Source organism: Papio anubis, chromosome 6 (genome assembly GCF_008728515.1).
Source record: "Papio anubis isolate 15944 chromosome 6, Panubis1.0, whole genome shotgun sequence".
NCBI classification, from domain to species: domain Eukaryota; kingdom Metazoa; phylum Chordata; class Mammalia; order Primates; family Cercopithecidae; genus Papio; species Papio anubis.
This window is the reverse complement of record NC_044981.1, coordinates 92,414,440-92,430,528: the sequence shown is the minus strand read 5'-3', so window position 1 is coordinate 92,430,528 and position 16,089 is coordinate 92,414,440. Positions and strand designations below refer to the sequence as shown.

Sequence of the window (16,089 nt, the reverse complement as noted above, 5' to 3'; positions counted from 1 at the left end):
TCGTAGGGCATCTGTATCGTGTGTTGTCAATCTCAAAATCCGAATGCCTATTTGAATCAATTGCTAGGGAGTGTTATTGAGCAGTATATTGGGCGATTTCTTCCAGCTTCACCATATGTTTCAGATCTTGGACAACATCCTGTTTTACTGGCATTGAGAAACACAGCCACTGTTCCGCCAATATCATCTCTTAAGAAATGCGTTGTACAAGTCATAAGGTACATCTAAATATTAAATATAGGTGGTATGTACAGATTATTAAGCTCTATTAAAAAGTGATGAAGTGGCATTTCAAACATGTTGGCAACCCTTAGGATACTAGAAGTTCAGAAACTTTTTTTTTTTCCCTGAGAAACATTATCTAAGAATTTATTAAAATGACATTTGCTTATGGCAGCCTAAGACAATGCCCTTTAAACTGCTTCTCTTTTCTCTGTGTAGCGATTACCTTCCTTATATATGTCCTAAAGGTACATTTTTGCTTTTCAGTTTTTCATCAGATAAACAATATTTGTATTTTATACTGTAAAAAACACAGTAATTATATATGGCTGGGTGTGGTGGCTCACACCTATAATCCTAGCCCTTTGGGAGGCAGAGGTGGGTGGATCACTTAAGGTCAGGAGTTGGAGACCGGCCTGACGAACATGGTGAAACCCAGTCTCTACTAAAAATACAAAAAAATTAGCTTGGCATGGTAGCGGATGGCTATCATCCCAGCTACTCAGGAGGCTGAGGCAGGAAAATTGCTTGAATCTGGGAGGCGGAGGTTGCAGTGAGCTGGCGTTTCACTGCTGCACTCTAGCCTGGGCAACAGAGCGAGACACTATCTCAAAAACATAAAATATAGTAATTATATTTTATAAAGATAATTAAGTGAAAAAATGAATGCTAATATTGGAAATGAAGCACCCTGAAATCTTATTTCGTTAGTTTACTCTTAACTCAGTTTTATTAAGCAAATGAAAAATGAAACTTCTTAAATATTCTACTAACTCCATATCCTTTAACTTTAACATTAGGAAATTCAGTAATAAAAAATGTTTTGTCATTGTCTTCATGTAGTATTTATTTTTATATGAAATTAGTTTTTAAACTTTAAGATGCTATGGTAATATATGTTATTCTTATCTAGTATTAGTTTTCTGTGTTTTTTAATGACCCAATAATATCTGTTACCTCTCATTATAGAATTCCATGCCAAAATCTGTCTCCCCTCTCACCGTTTTGAGTTCCTAGTGTCCTGTTACTCAGGTTTGGAAGCTTTATCTTCTTTGGTTCCTATCCTTGACCATCCTTTGGCAATCCTGTCCTCCTTTTCCTATTTCTCTTCCCTTAGTACATTACACCTAAACTATTGTCAGAATCTCCAAACTGCTTTCTGCATCCCTAGTCTTTTCTTCTAGTCCATCCTAAAAAATGCCCCCAGATTACTTTTCCTAAAATACTCTTTCATTATGAAGCTTCCCTGCCATTAAACCTGCAATATCTTTTTTGCCTGTGAAATAAATTTCATGCTCCTTAGCTCTCTGTCCATCACTTAACGTTTCCAGATGTATTACATATGGTGTCATACAACCCCTAATAAGATTCGTATTGCCCCTCCAAAATGCCTCATACCTCCCTATGTCACAGCTTTATTCAAACTGCTTTCTCCATTAAAATGTCATTTTTTGGGGCTAAATCCCACCTATCCTTTGTAAAACCTACACCTGATATGTCAGTGTACCGTGTATGTTTCCTTTTTTGAAATCATAGGCCCTGTACAGCTCAATTTGCCGAATTATGATAGTTTTGCCTTACTTGTATCTGAATTTCCAACAGGATTATAGTAACCTACCACAGTGTTTGAGATATTGCATAAGTAATTTTAGTACAATCTAAATGACAGATGCTGAAGTGAAATTGAATCTGTAAAACTGTTTAAAACCCCAGTGTTTAGGATCCCAGGATTAGTTGACTTTCCTATTTACTTAACATACAGTAAAAATGTTTTTCTCATGTTTTATAGTTGAAGGCTTAAAAATGTAACTTTTTTTTTTTTTTTTTAAATACTCAGGAAATATACAGAGATTGCCTCCTATGACTCTTCCATGCCATGCTTCTCTATTCTTGCACTCCCTCATCTGAGTTAGGGCTCTTTCCTCTGAATTCCTGAGAATTCTGCACTTATCTTTGTCAAAAGCACCATTATGCTATATTGTAATCATCTTTTTCTTTTTCTTATTTAACTTCTCCACTCGATAGTGGGCCTCTTGCTCTCAGAGACCATATTTTACTCAATTTTATATTCTTGTTCTTAGACATGTACCTGGCATTCCACTGGTGCCCAATATATGTTTGTTCTAGGCATTAGGAATTCCGCAGTAAACAAAATTAGGCAAACCTCAAATAATGAATTTTCTAATATGTAGTATTTGTTGGAAGTCACTGTAGGGAATAGAAATAATTACTAAGACATAGTTCCTATCCTTATGTTTATAATACTTAGTGGTTTCTATTCCTCATTATGGTTATTATTACTTTACAAACATATATTTTATATATGTGTGTGTGTGTGTATATATATAGATGTCTACTTTATATTTAGCTGTATTTGACAGATCTTCACATTGTCTAGACATTTGCAGAAACTAAGCAATTCCAACTTTTATTTATTCACTTAATAAATGTATACCGAACACTCATTATGAGCCTGGACCTGTTCTAAGAGGTGGGAATAAAGAAAGATTAGTCAAATTATTATCCTTATGATCTCTCTTGAGTTCTAATACTAAATTTTATCTTGTCTTGAGAGATAATACTTAATCCTAAATTAGTTCTGAGTCTTTAACTTACTGGAGGAAGGAAAGAGATAAAGCTTGAATGTCCTATCTTATTCCTAGGACAGTCCTCTGTTTATTTGGAAAAATAAGACTCCTCCCAAGTCCTTACATAAATAGATATGAAGAGAGATTTCTTTATGCAAATTTAACATTAGAGAAAATGTTGCAGCATTGAGGACCCATAAAGGAGATCAAACTTGTATTAGAAAGGAAAAAAAAAAAAACCCACAAATTAACAATTAGGCTTTCATTTAGATTTTGAGTTCACTGTAAAACAAGGTTGCTTTCAATTTCGTTTGTGACTATATTGTGCTTTGGCCCTGAGAGCACACCAAAAAGATATACAATAAAAGTGTCACTGTATTAATTTTGGGGGGTAAATTTTGCCAGTATCTTTAAAGTGTGTGCCATTTGGTCTTGCTCTATTGAAGCTTTAAGAAGAGAATAAACAAAATTTTGCTTCTTTTCAGGAAATCCTACCTTGAGTATAAGGGGTCCTCACCTCCTCCTCGCTTAGCATCCATTCTGGCCTTCATCCTCCAACTCTTCAAGGAAACTAACACAGACATTTATGAAGTCGAACTACTCCTCCCTGGCATTTTAAAATGCTTGGTGTTAGTCAGTGAACCACAAGGTTAGTTTGTAAGGTTATTTTTGTTACCATTTTCTTTTTACAAGTTAAGAAACTACTGTTTCCCATCAGTTTAATGGATAGTTACAAAATGTATGTGATTCTTTTATATCTCTTGATATGGGTCATGGTTAAAGAATAAACTCTAGCTAGGAGCTCAGGTTAGGTATGATAAAATGGTTACAAAGTGAGATGTTTTTGGTCCATTTTAGTTTTGGCTTTTTTTTCCTCCCTGAGGCAAATAGTTTATTTAAGGGCTACTTCCTTTGATTAGATTTGTTAACCTCTCAAAGAATATTTGTTCAATCTGACTTCAGTATTAAAGGCAATTTGTTAAATATCAAGTAATGAGAGGTCATCATACTTTTTTTATTCAGGTTTTTGGTGAAATATCTAAGCTGATTTTGGGGGCAAACTGGTAGGGGTCCTTTGATTCTTTTCCTTTTGTTTTCAGTCTCATCAACCTTACTTCTAGTGATTGCTTTAAAATAACATTTATTGGCCTCGCATAATGGCTCATACCTGTAATCCCAGCACTTTGGGATAGAGCTCTTAGGTCAGAACAAATCTCAGTCACTGACCTCAAAGGAGCCTGAATTTGATTAGATTAGTCCTTAAAGCAATTTATGCCCCAGGGTATTACTAAAAACATTAAAGCAATCACCCAGAAATTAATTAGCAGAGCTTAACATCTGAGTGTGATCAGGGAAAGGGACAGTCAAAGAGAGTCCTGCCAAAACCATTGTCTTCACATGGAGACTGTGGGCATACCCGAGGTTACACTACCTCAGGAGCAACATCTAAGACAGTGAGAGGGCAAGAGGAGGAGTAGACTTCATTATTTGAAAAGCACAATTTTCACCAAAAAATTACAGGACTTGCAAAGAAACAGACACGTACAATCCATATACTGAGAAGAAAAGCAGGCAACGTAAACTGCCAGTGACAACAGTCAGATATATTATCTTTAATAGACAAAGACTTCAAAGTAACTATTATAAATATATTCATAGAACTAAAGGAATGTGTAATAAATGAAGAAAAGGAAAGTTTGGTGACAATAGGGAAAGAAGTTTTATGAAAAGAACCAAATGGAAATTTTGGAGTTAAAGTTCAATAGCTGAGTTAAAAGTTTCACCAGAGGGACTCATTAGTGGATTAGAACTGGCAGAAGAAAGAATTAGCAAACTTGAACATAGATCAATATAGATAATACAATCTAAAGCACAGAGGAAAAAAAAATGAAGAAAATGAACAGAGCTGTTGAGAAATGTGGAACACCATTAAGTGCACCATATATATAACAGGTGAACCAGGAGAAAGCAAAAAAAATTGAAAATAAAATATAAATAAATAAGTATATATATAAAATATATTTTTTTTTGAGACGGAGTCTCGCTCTGTCCCCCAGGCTGGAGTGCAATGGCGTGACACCGGCTCACTGCAAGCTGTGCCTCACGGGTTCACGCCATTCTCCTGCCTCAGCCTCCCAAGTAGCTGGGACTATAGGTGCCCGCCACCACGCCCGGCTAATTTTTTTGTATTTTCAGTAGAGATGGGGTTTCACCATGTTAGCCAGGATGGTCTTGATCTGACCTCATGATCCGCCCGCCTCGGGCTCCCAAAGTGCTGGGATTACAGGGGTGAGCCACCACGCCCAACCTAAAATAATACATAATGTCTAAAATTTTTTCAAGTTTATTCAAGAATATTAACTTATACATTCAGGAAGTTCAGCTAACTCTAGGTAAGGTAAATGCAAAAAGATCCACAAACAGATACATCATAGTAAAGATGCCAAAAGCTAAAGGCCAAGAGAAAATCTTGGAAGTAGCCAGAGAAAAATGACTCGTCCTCTATGAGAAACTCTGGTAACATTAACAGCTGACTTCTCAGAGGAAATAGTGGGGGCCAGAGACAGTGGGATGACATTCAGAGGATTTAAAGCAGGAGGGTAGAGGGGGACCTGTCAACCAAGAATCTTTTTTTAGCAAAGCTGCCTTTCAAAACTGAAGGTGACATTCTCAAATAAATTAAAACTGAGAGAATTTGTTGCTAACAGACCCACCTTTTAACAAAATGCTAAAGGAAGTTTTTCAGACTGAGACTGACCCCAGGCAGTAATTCGGATCCACATACACACAAAAGAATTCTAGTAAAGATTATCATATTATTATTAAGACAGTATAAATGCACATTTTTTCACTTTTATTCTCTTAACTGGTTTTTAAAAAGCATTTGTATAAAATGATATTGTTGAGCCTATAACATATAGAAATATAGTTACCAATAATAATACAAAGAAGGTGGTGAGAGCAAAACAGTATTAGGCTAAGGAAAGGACTCCACATGGCAACTCAAATACCCAGGAATAAATGAAAAAAAAAAAAAAAAAAGAAAAGATAAATAAGAAGGTTAATACGGGATTAGTGTTCCATATCCAAAATGCTTGGGAACAGAAGTGTTTTGTGTATCACATTCTTTTGGATTTTTTAATATTTGCATATATATTATGAGGTATCTTAGCAGCAGGACTCAAGTCTAAACATGAAATTCATTTATGTTTCATATACACCTTAAACATATAGCCTGAAGGTAGTTTTTTACAATATTTATAAATTGTATATACAGCCTGTCACATGAAGTCGTGTGTGGAATTTTCCACTTATGGCATCATGTCAGCTGTCAAATACTTTCAGATTTTGAAGCATTTGGAATTTTGGATCTTTGGATTATGAATGCTGGACCTATATAGCAGAAGTTAAGATATGTATTTGCTGTTCTGTCTTTTCTTAGCTTCTTTGAAAGACATAAATTTATATAAAGTAAAAATTACAACAGTATATTTTTAACTTTTAAAATTGTAGATATTATATAATAGGTATAACAGTATCACAAAAAGGGAGAGAAAGAAATAGAGCTATGCAGTGCATAGGATTTATGTTTCTGTATTAGTATAAATTTGAAGCTCTGATAAGGTATATATGGTTAGCTTAGAGTGACCACAAAGGAAATAGTTCAAAAATAATTAATAATGAAATAGGCTGATGCCCCAATTAAAAGATACAGACTGGCAAATTGAATAAAGAGTCAAGACTCTTCAGTGTGCTGCATTCAAGAGACCCATCTCATGTGCAAAGGCTCAAAATAAAGGGATTAAGGAAGATTTACCAAGCAAATGGAAAGCCAAAAAAAATATTGGGGGTTGCAATCCTAGTCTCTGATAAAAAAGAGTTTAAACCAACAAAGATCAAAAGAGACAAAGAAGGCCATTACATAGTGGTTAAGGGATCAATGCAACAGGAAGAGCTAACTATCCTAAATATGTATGCACCCAATACAGGAGCACCCAGATTCATAAAGCAAGTTCTTAGAGACCTACAAAGAGACTTAGACTCCCACACAATAATAGTGGGAGACTTTAACACCCCACTGTCAAACACCACTCTGTCAATATTAGATCAACGAGACAGAAAATTAACAAGGATATCCAGGACTTGAACTCAGCTGTGGACCAAGCAGACCTAAGAGACATCTATAGAACTCTCCACCCCAGATCAGCAGAATATACATTCTTGTCAGCACCACATTGCACTTATTCTAAAATTGACCACATAATTGGGAGTAAAACACTCCTCAGCAAATGTGAAAGAACAGAAATCACAGCAACCTGTCTCTCAGACCACAGTGCAATCCAATTAGAATTCAAGATTAAGAAACTCACTCAAAACTGCAAAACTACATGGAAACTGAACAAGCTGTTCCTGAATGACTACTGGATAAATAACAAAATGAAGCCAGAAATAAAGATGTTCTTTGAAACCAATGAGTACAAACACACAATGTACCAGAATCTCTGGGACACATTTAAAGCAGTGTGTAGAGGAAAATTTATAGCACTAAATGCCCACAAGAGAAAGCAGAAAGATCTAAAATCGACACCCTAACATCACAATCAAAAGAACTAGAGAAGCAAGAGCGAACAAATTCAAAGCTAGCAGAAGACAAGAAATAACTAAGATCAGAGCAGAAATGAAGGAGATAGAGAAACAAAAAAACCTTCAAAAAAATCAGTGAATCCGGCCAGGAGCTGGTTTTTTGAAAAGATCAACAAAATAGACCGCTAGCCAAACTAAGAAGAAAAGAGAGAAGAATCAAATAGACACAATAAAAAATGATAAAGGGGTTATCATCACCAATCCCACAGAAATCCAAACTATGATCAGAGGATACTATAAACACCTCTACGCAGATAAACTAGAAAATCTAGAAGAGATGGATAAATTCCTGGACACATACACCCTCCCAAGACTAAACCAGGAAGAAGTCGAATCTCTGAATAGACCAATAACAGGTACTGAAATTGAGGCAGTAATTAATAGCCTACCAACCAAAAAAAGCCCAGGACCAGATGGATTCACAGCCGATTTCTACCAGAGTTACAAAAAGGAGCTGGAAACATTCTTTCTGAAACTATTCCAGTCAATAGAAAAAGAGGGAATCCTCCCTAATTCATTTTATGAGGCTGTCATCATCCTGATACTAAAACCTGGCAAAGACACAACAAAAAAAGGAAATATTAGGCCAGTATCCCTGATGAACACCAATGCAAAAATCCTCAATACAATACTGGCAAACCGAATCCAGCAGCACATCAAAAAGCTTATCCACCACGATCAAGTTGGCTTCATCCCTGGGATGCAAGGCTGGTTGAACATAAGCAAATCAATAAACATAATCCATCACGTAAACAAAACCAACAAGAAAAACCATATGATTATCTCCACAGATGCAGAAAAGGCCTTCAACAAAATTCAACAGTACTTCGTATTAAAAACTCAATAAACTAGGTATTGATGGAACGTATCTCAAAATAATAAGAGCTATTTATGACAAACCCACAGCCAATATTATCCTGAAGAGACAAAACTGGAAGCATTCCCTTTGAAAACTGGTGCAAGATAAGGATGCCCTTTCTCATCACTCCTCTTCAACACAGTATTGGAAGTTCTGGCCAGGGCAGTTAGGCAAGAGAAAGCAATAAAGCGCATTCAGTTAGGAAAAGAGAGAGTCAAATTGTCTCTGTTTGCAGATGACGTGATTATACATTTAGAAAACCCCATCGTCTCAGCCCAAAATCTCCTTAAGCTGATAAGCCGCTTCAGCAAAGTCTCGGGATATAAAATCAATGTGTGCAAAAATCACAAGCATTCCTATACACCAATAACAGACAAACAGAGAGCCAAATCATGAGTTAACTCCCATTCACAGTTTCTACAGAGAGAATAAAATACCTAGGAATACAACTTACAAGGAATGTGAAGGACCTCCTCAAGGAGAACTACAAACCAATGCTCAATGAAATAAAATAAAAGAGGACACAAACAAATGGAAGAACATTCCATACTCATGGATAGGAGGAATCAGTATTGTGAAAATGGCCATACTCCCCAGAGTAATTTATAGATTTCATGCTATTCCCATCAAGCTACCACTGACTTTCTTCACAGAATTGGAAAAAAAAAAACTATTTTAAATTTCATATGGAACCAAAAAAATGTGTGCATCGCTGAGATAATCCTAACCAAAAAGAACAAAGCAGGAGGCATCATGCTACCTAACTTCAAACAATGCTACAAGGCTACAGTAACCAAAACAGCATGGCACTGCTTCCAAAACAGATACATAGACCAATGGAACAGAACAGAGGCCTCAGAAATAACATCACACATCTACAACCATCTGATCTTTGATAGACCTGACAGAAAGAAACAATGGGAAAAGGATTCCCTATTTTATAAATGGTGCTGGGAAAACTGGCTAACCATATTCAGAAAACTGAAACTGGATCCCTTCCTTACACCTTATACAAAAATTAACTCAAGATGGATTAAAGACTTAAACATAAGACCTAAAACCATAAAAACCCTACAATAAAATCTAGGCAATATCATTCAGGACATGGGGATGGGCAAAGACTTCATGACTAAAACACCAAAAGCAATGGCAACAAAAGCCAAAATATATAAATGGGATCTAATTAAACTAAAGAGCTTCTGCATAGCAAAAGAAACTATCAGCAGAGTGAACAGGCAACCTACAAAATGGAAGAAAATTTTTGTAATCTATCCATCTGACAAAGGGCTAATATCCGGAATCTACGAAGAACTTAAACAAATTTACAAGAAAAAAACAAACAACCTGTCAAAAAATGGGCGAAGGATATGAACAGACACTTCTCAAAAGAAGACATTTATGTAGCCAACAAACTTATGAAAAAAATATTATCACTGTTCATTAGAGAAATGCAAATCAAAACCACAATGAGATACCATCTCACACCAGTTAGAATGGCGATCATTAAAAAGTCAGGAAACAACAGATGCTGGAGAGGATGTGGAGAAATAGGAACACTTTTACACTGTCGGTGGGATTGTAAATTAGTTCAACCATTGTGGAAGACAGTGTGGTGACTCCTCAAGGATCTAGAACTAGAAATACCATTTGACCCAACAATCTCATTGCTGGGTATATACCCAAAGGATTATAAATGATTCTACTAAAAAGACACATACACACATATGTTTATTGCAGCACTGTTCACAATAGCAAAGTCTTGGAACCAACCCAAATGCCCATCAATGATAGACTGAATAAAGAAAATGTGACACATATACACTGTGGAATACTATGCAGCCATAAAAGAGGATGAGTTCATGTCCTTTGCAGGGACACGGGTGAAACTGGAAACCATCATTCTCAGCAAACTAACACAAGAAGAGAAAAACACCACATGTTCTCACTCACAAGTGGGAGTTGAACAGTGAGTACACATGGACACAGGGAGGGAAACATCACACACCGGGGCCTGTCGGAAGGTGGTGGACTGGGGGAGGGAGAGCATTAGGAGAAATGCCTAATGTAAATGACAAGTTAATGGGTTCAGCAAACCAACTTAGCATATGTATACATATGTAACAAACCTGCACATTGTGCACATATACCCCAGAACTTAAAGTATAATAATAATAATTTTAAAATCATTAAAGATTTGAAAGGCTACATTAAAAAAAAAATCACTTAATGCAATAAGAAAACAGTAAAGTAGATTAAAGAAACAAACACATGAGTCATTAAGAAAACAAAAAGTAAGAATGCTGATGTAAATCAAACTATATCTAAAATAATACTGTGTGAAAGGATTGACCAGTCCAATGAAAAGGCAGAGATGATCACAGTGGATTTTTTTAAAAAACTAGATCTACCTATATGGTATTTACAGGAAACAGTATAGATTCACAGATATAAACAGATTGAAAGTAAAAAGATGGGAAAAGATAGTTATGCAAACAGCAACCACAGAAAGCTTAAGTGACTATACTAATAGCTCCATAAGAATTACTAATTTATATGGAATTACAAGGGACCCAGAATAGCCAAAACAATCTTGGCAAAAGAAGAGGAAAGCTGGAAAACTCATACTTCTCGATTTTAAAACATGTTACAAGGCAACAGTAATCAAGACAATGTGATAGTGGCATAAAGATAGATATGTAGGTCAATAGAATAGAATTGAACGTTCAGAGATAAACTCATGTTTATGGTCAATTGGGGTTTTTTTGTTTGTTGACAAGAGTGCCAAGACAATTTAATAGGGGAAAATTAGTCTTTTCAACAAATTTTGCTAGGTCAAATAGATAGCCACATGCAAAAGAATGAAGTTCGACCGTTGTTTCATACCACATACGAAAACTAACCTAAAGTGAATCATAGACCTTAGTGTCAGAGCTAAAATTGTAAAAGTCATAGAAGAAAATATAGGAGTAAAATCTTCATGACCTTGGATTTGGCAATGGATTCTTAGCTATGACACTGAAAGCATGAACCACAAAAGAAGAAAGAGATAAATTGGACTTCATCAAACATTAGGATCTTTTGTGTTTCAAAGGACACTATTAAGAAAGTGAAAAGACAACCCACAAAATGGGAAAAAATACTTGTAAATTGTATGTGATGATAAGGAGTGTGCATCTGTAATATATAAAGAACTCTTAAGAATAAGTAACAAATAACTGAATTTAAAAATGGGCAATGAATCTGAATAGACATTTCTACAAAGAAAATAAACAAATGACTAATAAGCACCAGAAAAGGTGTTCAACATCATTAGTCACCAGGGAAATGCATATCAAAACTACACTGAGATATCACTTCATACCCACAAGGTTGGCTATAATGAGGAAATCAGACAATGAAAAAGATTGAGGACAATGTGGAGAAATTGGAACTCTCATTTAATGCCCCAGGAAATGTAAAATCATGTTGCTACTTTGGATAATAGTCCGGTAGTTCCTCAAGTGGTTAAGCATGGAGTTACTGTATGACCCAGCAATTTCACCCCTAGAAATATGTATATATTTAAGATAAGTGAACACCTAAGTCCACACAGAAACTTGTAAATTAATTTTTATAGCAGTATTGTTTATTATAGCCAAAAAGTAGAACATTTATGATTTGATGGATCAATTTAAAAATTTTGATACATTTATACAATGGAATATTGTTTGGCTATAAAAAAGCATGAAATATTGAAACATGCTATAACATTGATGAATATTGAAAACATCATTCTAAGTGAAAGAAGCCAGTCACAAAAGTCATATATTATTTCATTTCTATGAAATATCCAGAATAGTTAAATCTATGGAGACGGGGCTGGGCATGGTGGCTCATGTCTGTAATTCCAGCACTTTGGGAGGCTGAGGTGGGTGGATCACTTGAGGTCAGGAGTTCGAGATCTGCCTGGCCAATATGGTGAAACCACGTCTCTTCTAAAAATACAAAATTAGTCGTACATGGTGGCATGCGCTTTTAATCCCAGTTACTCGGGAGGCTGAGGTAGGAGAATTGCTTGAACTCGGGAGGCAGAGGTTGCAGTGAGCTGAGATCGTGGCATCGCACTCCAGTCTGGGCAACAGAAGGAAAGTCCGTCACAAAAAAAAAAAAAAGAGTTAAAAAAAAAAGGTCTGTAGAGACAGAAAGTAGGTTAGTGATTGCTTAGAAGGACTCAGGATAGCTAAAGAGTATGGAATTTCAAGATATTGAAAATAGTGTAAAATTGTGATGATGGTTGTACAAGTCTGAATATACTAAAAACCATCGAACAGTATCTTTTAAATGGGTAAATTGTATAGTATGTGAATTATATGATAATAAAGCTCTTCTTTTAACAAATAAAAAGGCCAGGTGTGGCTCACACATGTAATCCCAGTGCTTTGGGAGGCCAAGGTGGGAGGATCACTTGAGACTAGGAGTTCAAGGCCAGCTTGGGCAACATAGCAAGACTCCATCTCTACAAAAAGCTTTTTAAAAAAAATTAGCCAGGAGTGGTGGCATGCACCTGTAGTCTTAGCTACTTGAGAGGCTGAGGTGGGAGGATTGCTTGAGCCCAGGAGATGGAAGTTAGAGTGAGCTATTATCACACCACTTCTCTAGCTGGGATGTTAGAGCAAGACTCTATTTCTTTAAAAAAAAAAAAAAAAAAAAAAAAACACTCATTTTTTTTTTAAAGGTAGTTCAGTTAAAGCAAAAATAAACTGCATCTAAAATGAGAAGTTATTTTAAAAAGTTGTCAAACGTTTTCAAGTAAAAGGCAAGGATGCTGTATGTTCCTTAGCCACTAGCCTCATCGCGTGGAAAACATTCTCTACTACCTAATATTAATTAAGTTGATGTTCATCATATATTTTGTGTTCCTGCTATAATGGGTTACAGTTTCTGAACATTTTTTTATTCTTGGAAAAAGCACTTTTTTCTCTGGTTTCTTATATTTAATGTGTCAAAAACAACATAAGAATTTAGTAGCATTCAGAGCATATTGGGTTTTCGACATCCTTTCTTGGTATTTTTGCATTATTTTTGTGTACAAGCACACAATTTTAAAGGATTTGGTTAAATATTTAAAGAATGTAAGTATTCTTTTTATGCTTTGTTATCCTTTGAAAGGAAGATAGCATCACAAACAACATTTTTGCATACACATTTGACTAATTTTAAGTGAAAAGAAATTGTTCATGGTATCTAGTTTGCTACTTATATGTTTGTGAGGGGGTGGGAGGAATATGCTTATGAATTTTTAAAAAATCAATCTGCTTGTCTGTAAATCAGCTGAATTTTTAAAGGCTTTCTTTTGTCGGTATGTTACTGTTTGTAGGATTAGGATGGTGTAATGTTTTTGAATATGGGCACCTTTCTAAGAGAAAAATAGACTTAAAAAAACTTTTAAACTTTTATATTTTCTTAAAATGGAAGATAGGTATACTTTAGAATAAAATAAAAACTTAGAACTATTTCATTTTGAAAAATAGAAAAAGGATGTACATACTTTAAGAAAACAACATATTTTTCTAAATCAAGAGCGTTCATAAAAATGAGGATCCAGATGGTCAATTCAGACACAATGCGTAATGCTATAATTTTTCCTTCTAGTTAAAAGGCTGGCCACAGAGAACCTGCAATACATGGTAAAAGCCTGCCAAGTGGGGTCAGAAAAAGAACCTTCCGCCCAGCTGACTTCTGTGTTTAGGTAACTGGAAAATATGCCAACTGGCAAGGAGACTATTGCCAGCCATTTGACAGCCAACATGTTTTTTAAATAACTAATTATCCAAAACATAATGTGTTACTACTTGTTTATAGTATTTCAATTATTGTATTTTTGGCAGTAGTTTTGTTACATTGTGATGTTTTATTGAAAAATAAAAGTGCCAGTGAAAAAGATAAGTGAAGGGACTTAAAATTACCTGTGAATTTAGTAAGAAAGAATCTTGCATGAACAGTCATGTGTCTCTTAATGATAGGGATAAGTTCTGAGAAATGTATAGTTAGCCAATTTCATCACTGTGTGACCCTCAAATAGAGTGTACTTATACAACAAACCTAGTGTGTCTTAGCCCACTATGCACCTAGACTATATGGTATGGCCTAATGGTCCTAGACTACAAATCAGTATAACATGTTACCGCACTGAATACTGTAGGCAGTTGTAACACAATAGTAAATATTTGTGTATCTAAATGTATCCAAACATAAAAGGTACAGTAAAAATGCAGTATTTTAATCTTCTTATACTGAACCACCATTGTATATGCTATCTGTCACTGACTGAAATGTCATTACCTGGCCCTAGACTGGGTTTGAGAGGGTAAAGTGGGAAATGTGAGTCATGATGACGAGTACACAGGCTGTCAGACCTTGCCAAACATGTTCCTCAGGATTGTAGAAGTACATGTCACTGCTTCTCTGACTTGCTTTAAGATACTAAGAGTAGCTCCAGAAAGCTCTGTTATGTTTAGTTTGTGAAGCATGGACTTTATAGAAGTAGATCTATTGTTCATAAGAATAACAGTGCAACTTGAGGCATATTTTCTTTTTCTTCCCTCTCTTGTTCCCTTTAGAGTCTTGTGCTGTTAGGGCAGTATGTTTTTGTATTTCTTTCTGAAGATTTCTACCAGTTTACCTTTATTATTCCTATGTCTGTCCTACCACTACCATGATAAATAATTTGTGTTCGTTTCCTTCATTCTATGTTGGATCTTTGGTACCTCCATTTTTCTCATCACATAATTAGTGCCTGTCAAGTGTTTATAGTTCATTTAAATTGTGATCATTCAGTAACAGTGATTGGTGAAAATTGTGAAGCCCTAGGAGGGGAGAAAAGGATTTTATATGATCAAAGATTGAATGTTTTCTATAATTTACTAAGCTAGGTGGCTTTTATTTTGTTGCTTGGTAGTGGAGGGTAGAGGTTTTAAGGCTAAAACATAGAATTTTTATTTATAAAGACCTTCTATGGGTCTAAAGTCTTTTGTTCAGTTAAGGAACATAAAAATATATTAGGAGTAACTTGCTTTCCTCGTAAAAATATTGTTTGATTTATGTAGGGCTACAAAGAACTAAAAAGTAACTAGGAAATCTGACTTTTTTCTCTTACTGTCTCCCATATCCTTTCCACTCAGATTTCACTGTGTAGAATATTGCAAAAAAGTCCTGGGATTAGATTTTTACCCCTTTTTCTCCCTCCCAAGCTTCCAACTCTTCCCTTCGCCGCTCCTCCCACAGTGCTTTCACTCTGGTCGTGGCTCAACTTAAATAAGCCAGTTCAATTCTTTATTTTAAAGTGTTTTAAATAGTTTTCATACTGCATCCAGATTCTTACAATAATCTTATATGAAATGATCTTTGTTATGTTCAGTTCATAGTTGATTGTCATGTAGATACCAGCACAAGGAATTGCCCCAGGAGTAATCCTAAATATACCTGTTTTATTTTCAGGCAGTTTATCCAGGATTATGGTATGAGGTACTATTATCAGGTTTACAGCATTTTAGAAACAGTAGCAACATTGGACCAGCAGGTTGTCATCCACTTGATTTCTACCCTCACTCAATCTCTGAAGGATTCAGAGCAGAAATGGGGCCTTGGCAGGAATATAGCACAAAGGTATGTTTGATAATTTAATTACATTTGGTCGGGGGGGGGGCAGTGATTATAAAATCTATATTTCATCTTATAGAAATGATTTATTTTCTTATTCCCCAAAATTTGGGTGTGTTCTTTTGAGATGAAAAATGT

The 16,089-nt window shown here is 35.4% G+C and overlaps 1 protein-coding gene across 10 annotated transcripts in view; it reads left to right on the top strand.

Moving 5' to 3' along the window:
- The window catches only part of MMS22L (MMS22 like, DNA repair protein), a 159,217-nt gene that overhangs the window by 117,429 nt on the left and 25,699 nt on the right, over positions 1-16,089 (top strand). For all 10 annotated transcript variants that reach the window (XM_017958125.3, XM_017958128.3, XM_021936805.2 and 7 more), the window contains 4 exons: positions 7-218; positions 3,296-3,459; positions 13,945-14,041; positions 15,790-15,957. In XM_017958125.3, the coding sequence (XP_017813614.3) occupies positions 7-218; positions 3,296-3,459; positions 13,945-14,041; positions 15,790-15,957 (641 nt within the window). The remainder of the gene's footprint in view (positions 1-6; positions 219-3,295; positions 3,460-13,944; positions 14,042-15,789; positions 15,958-16,089) is intronic.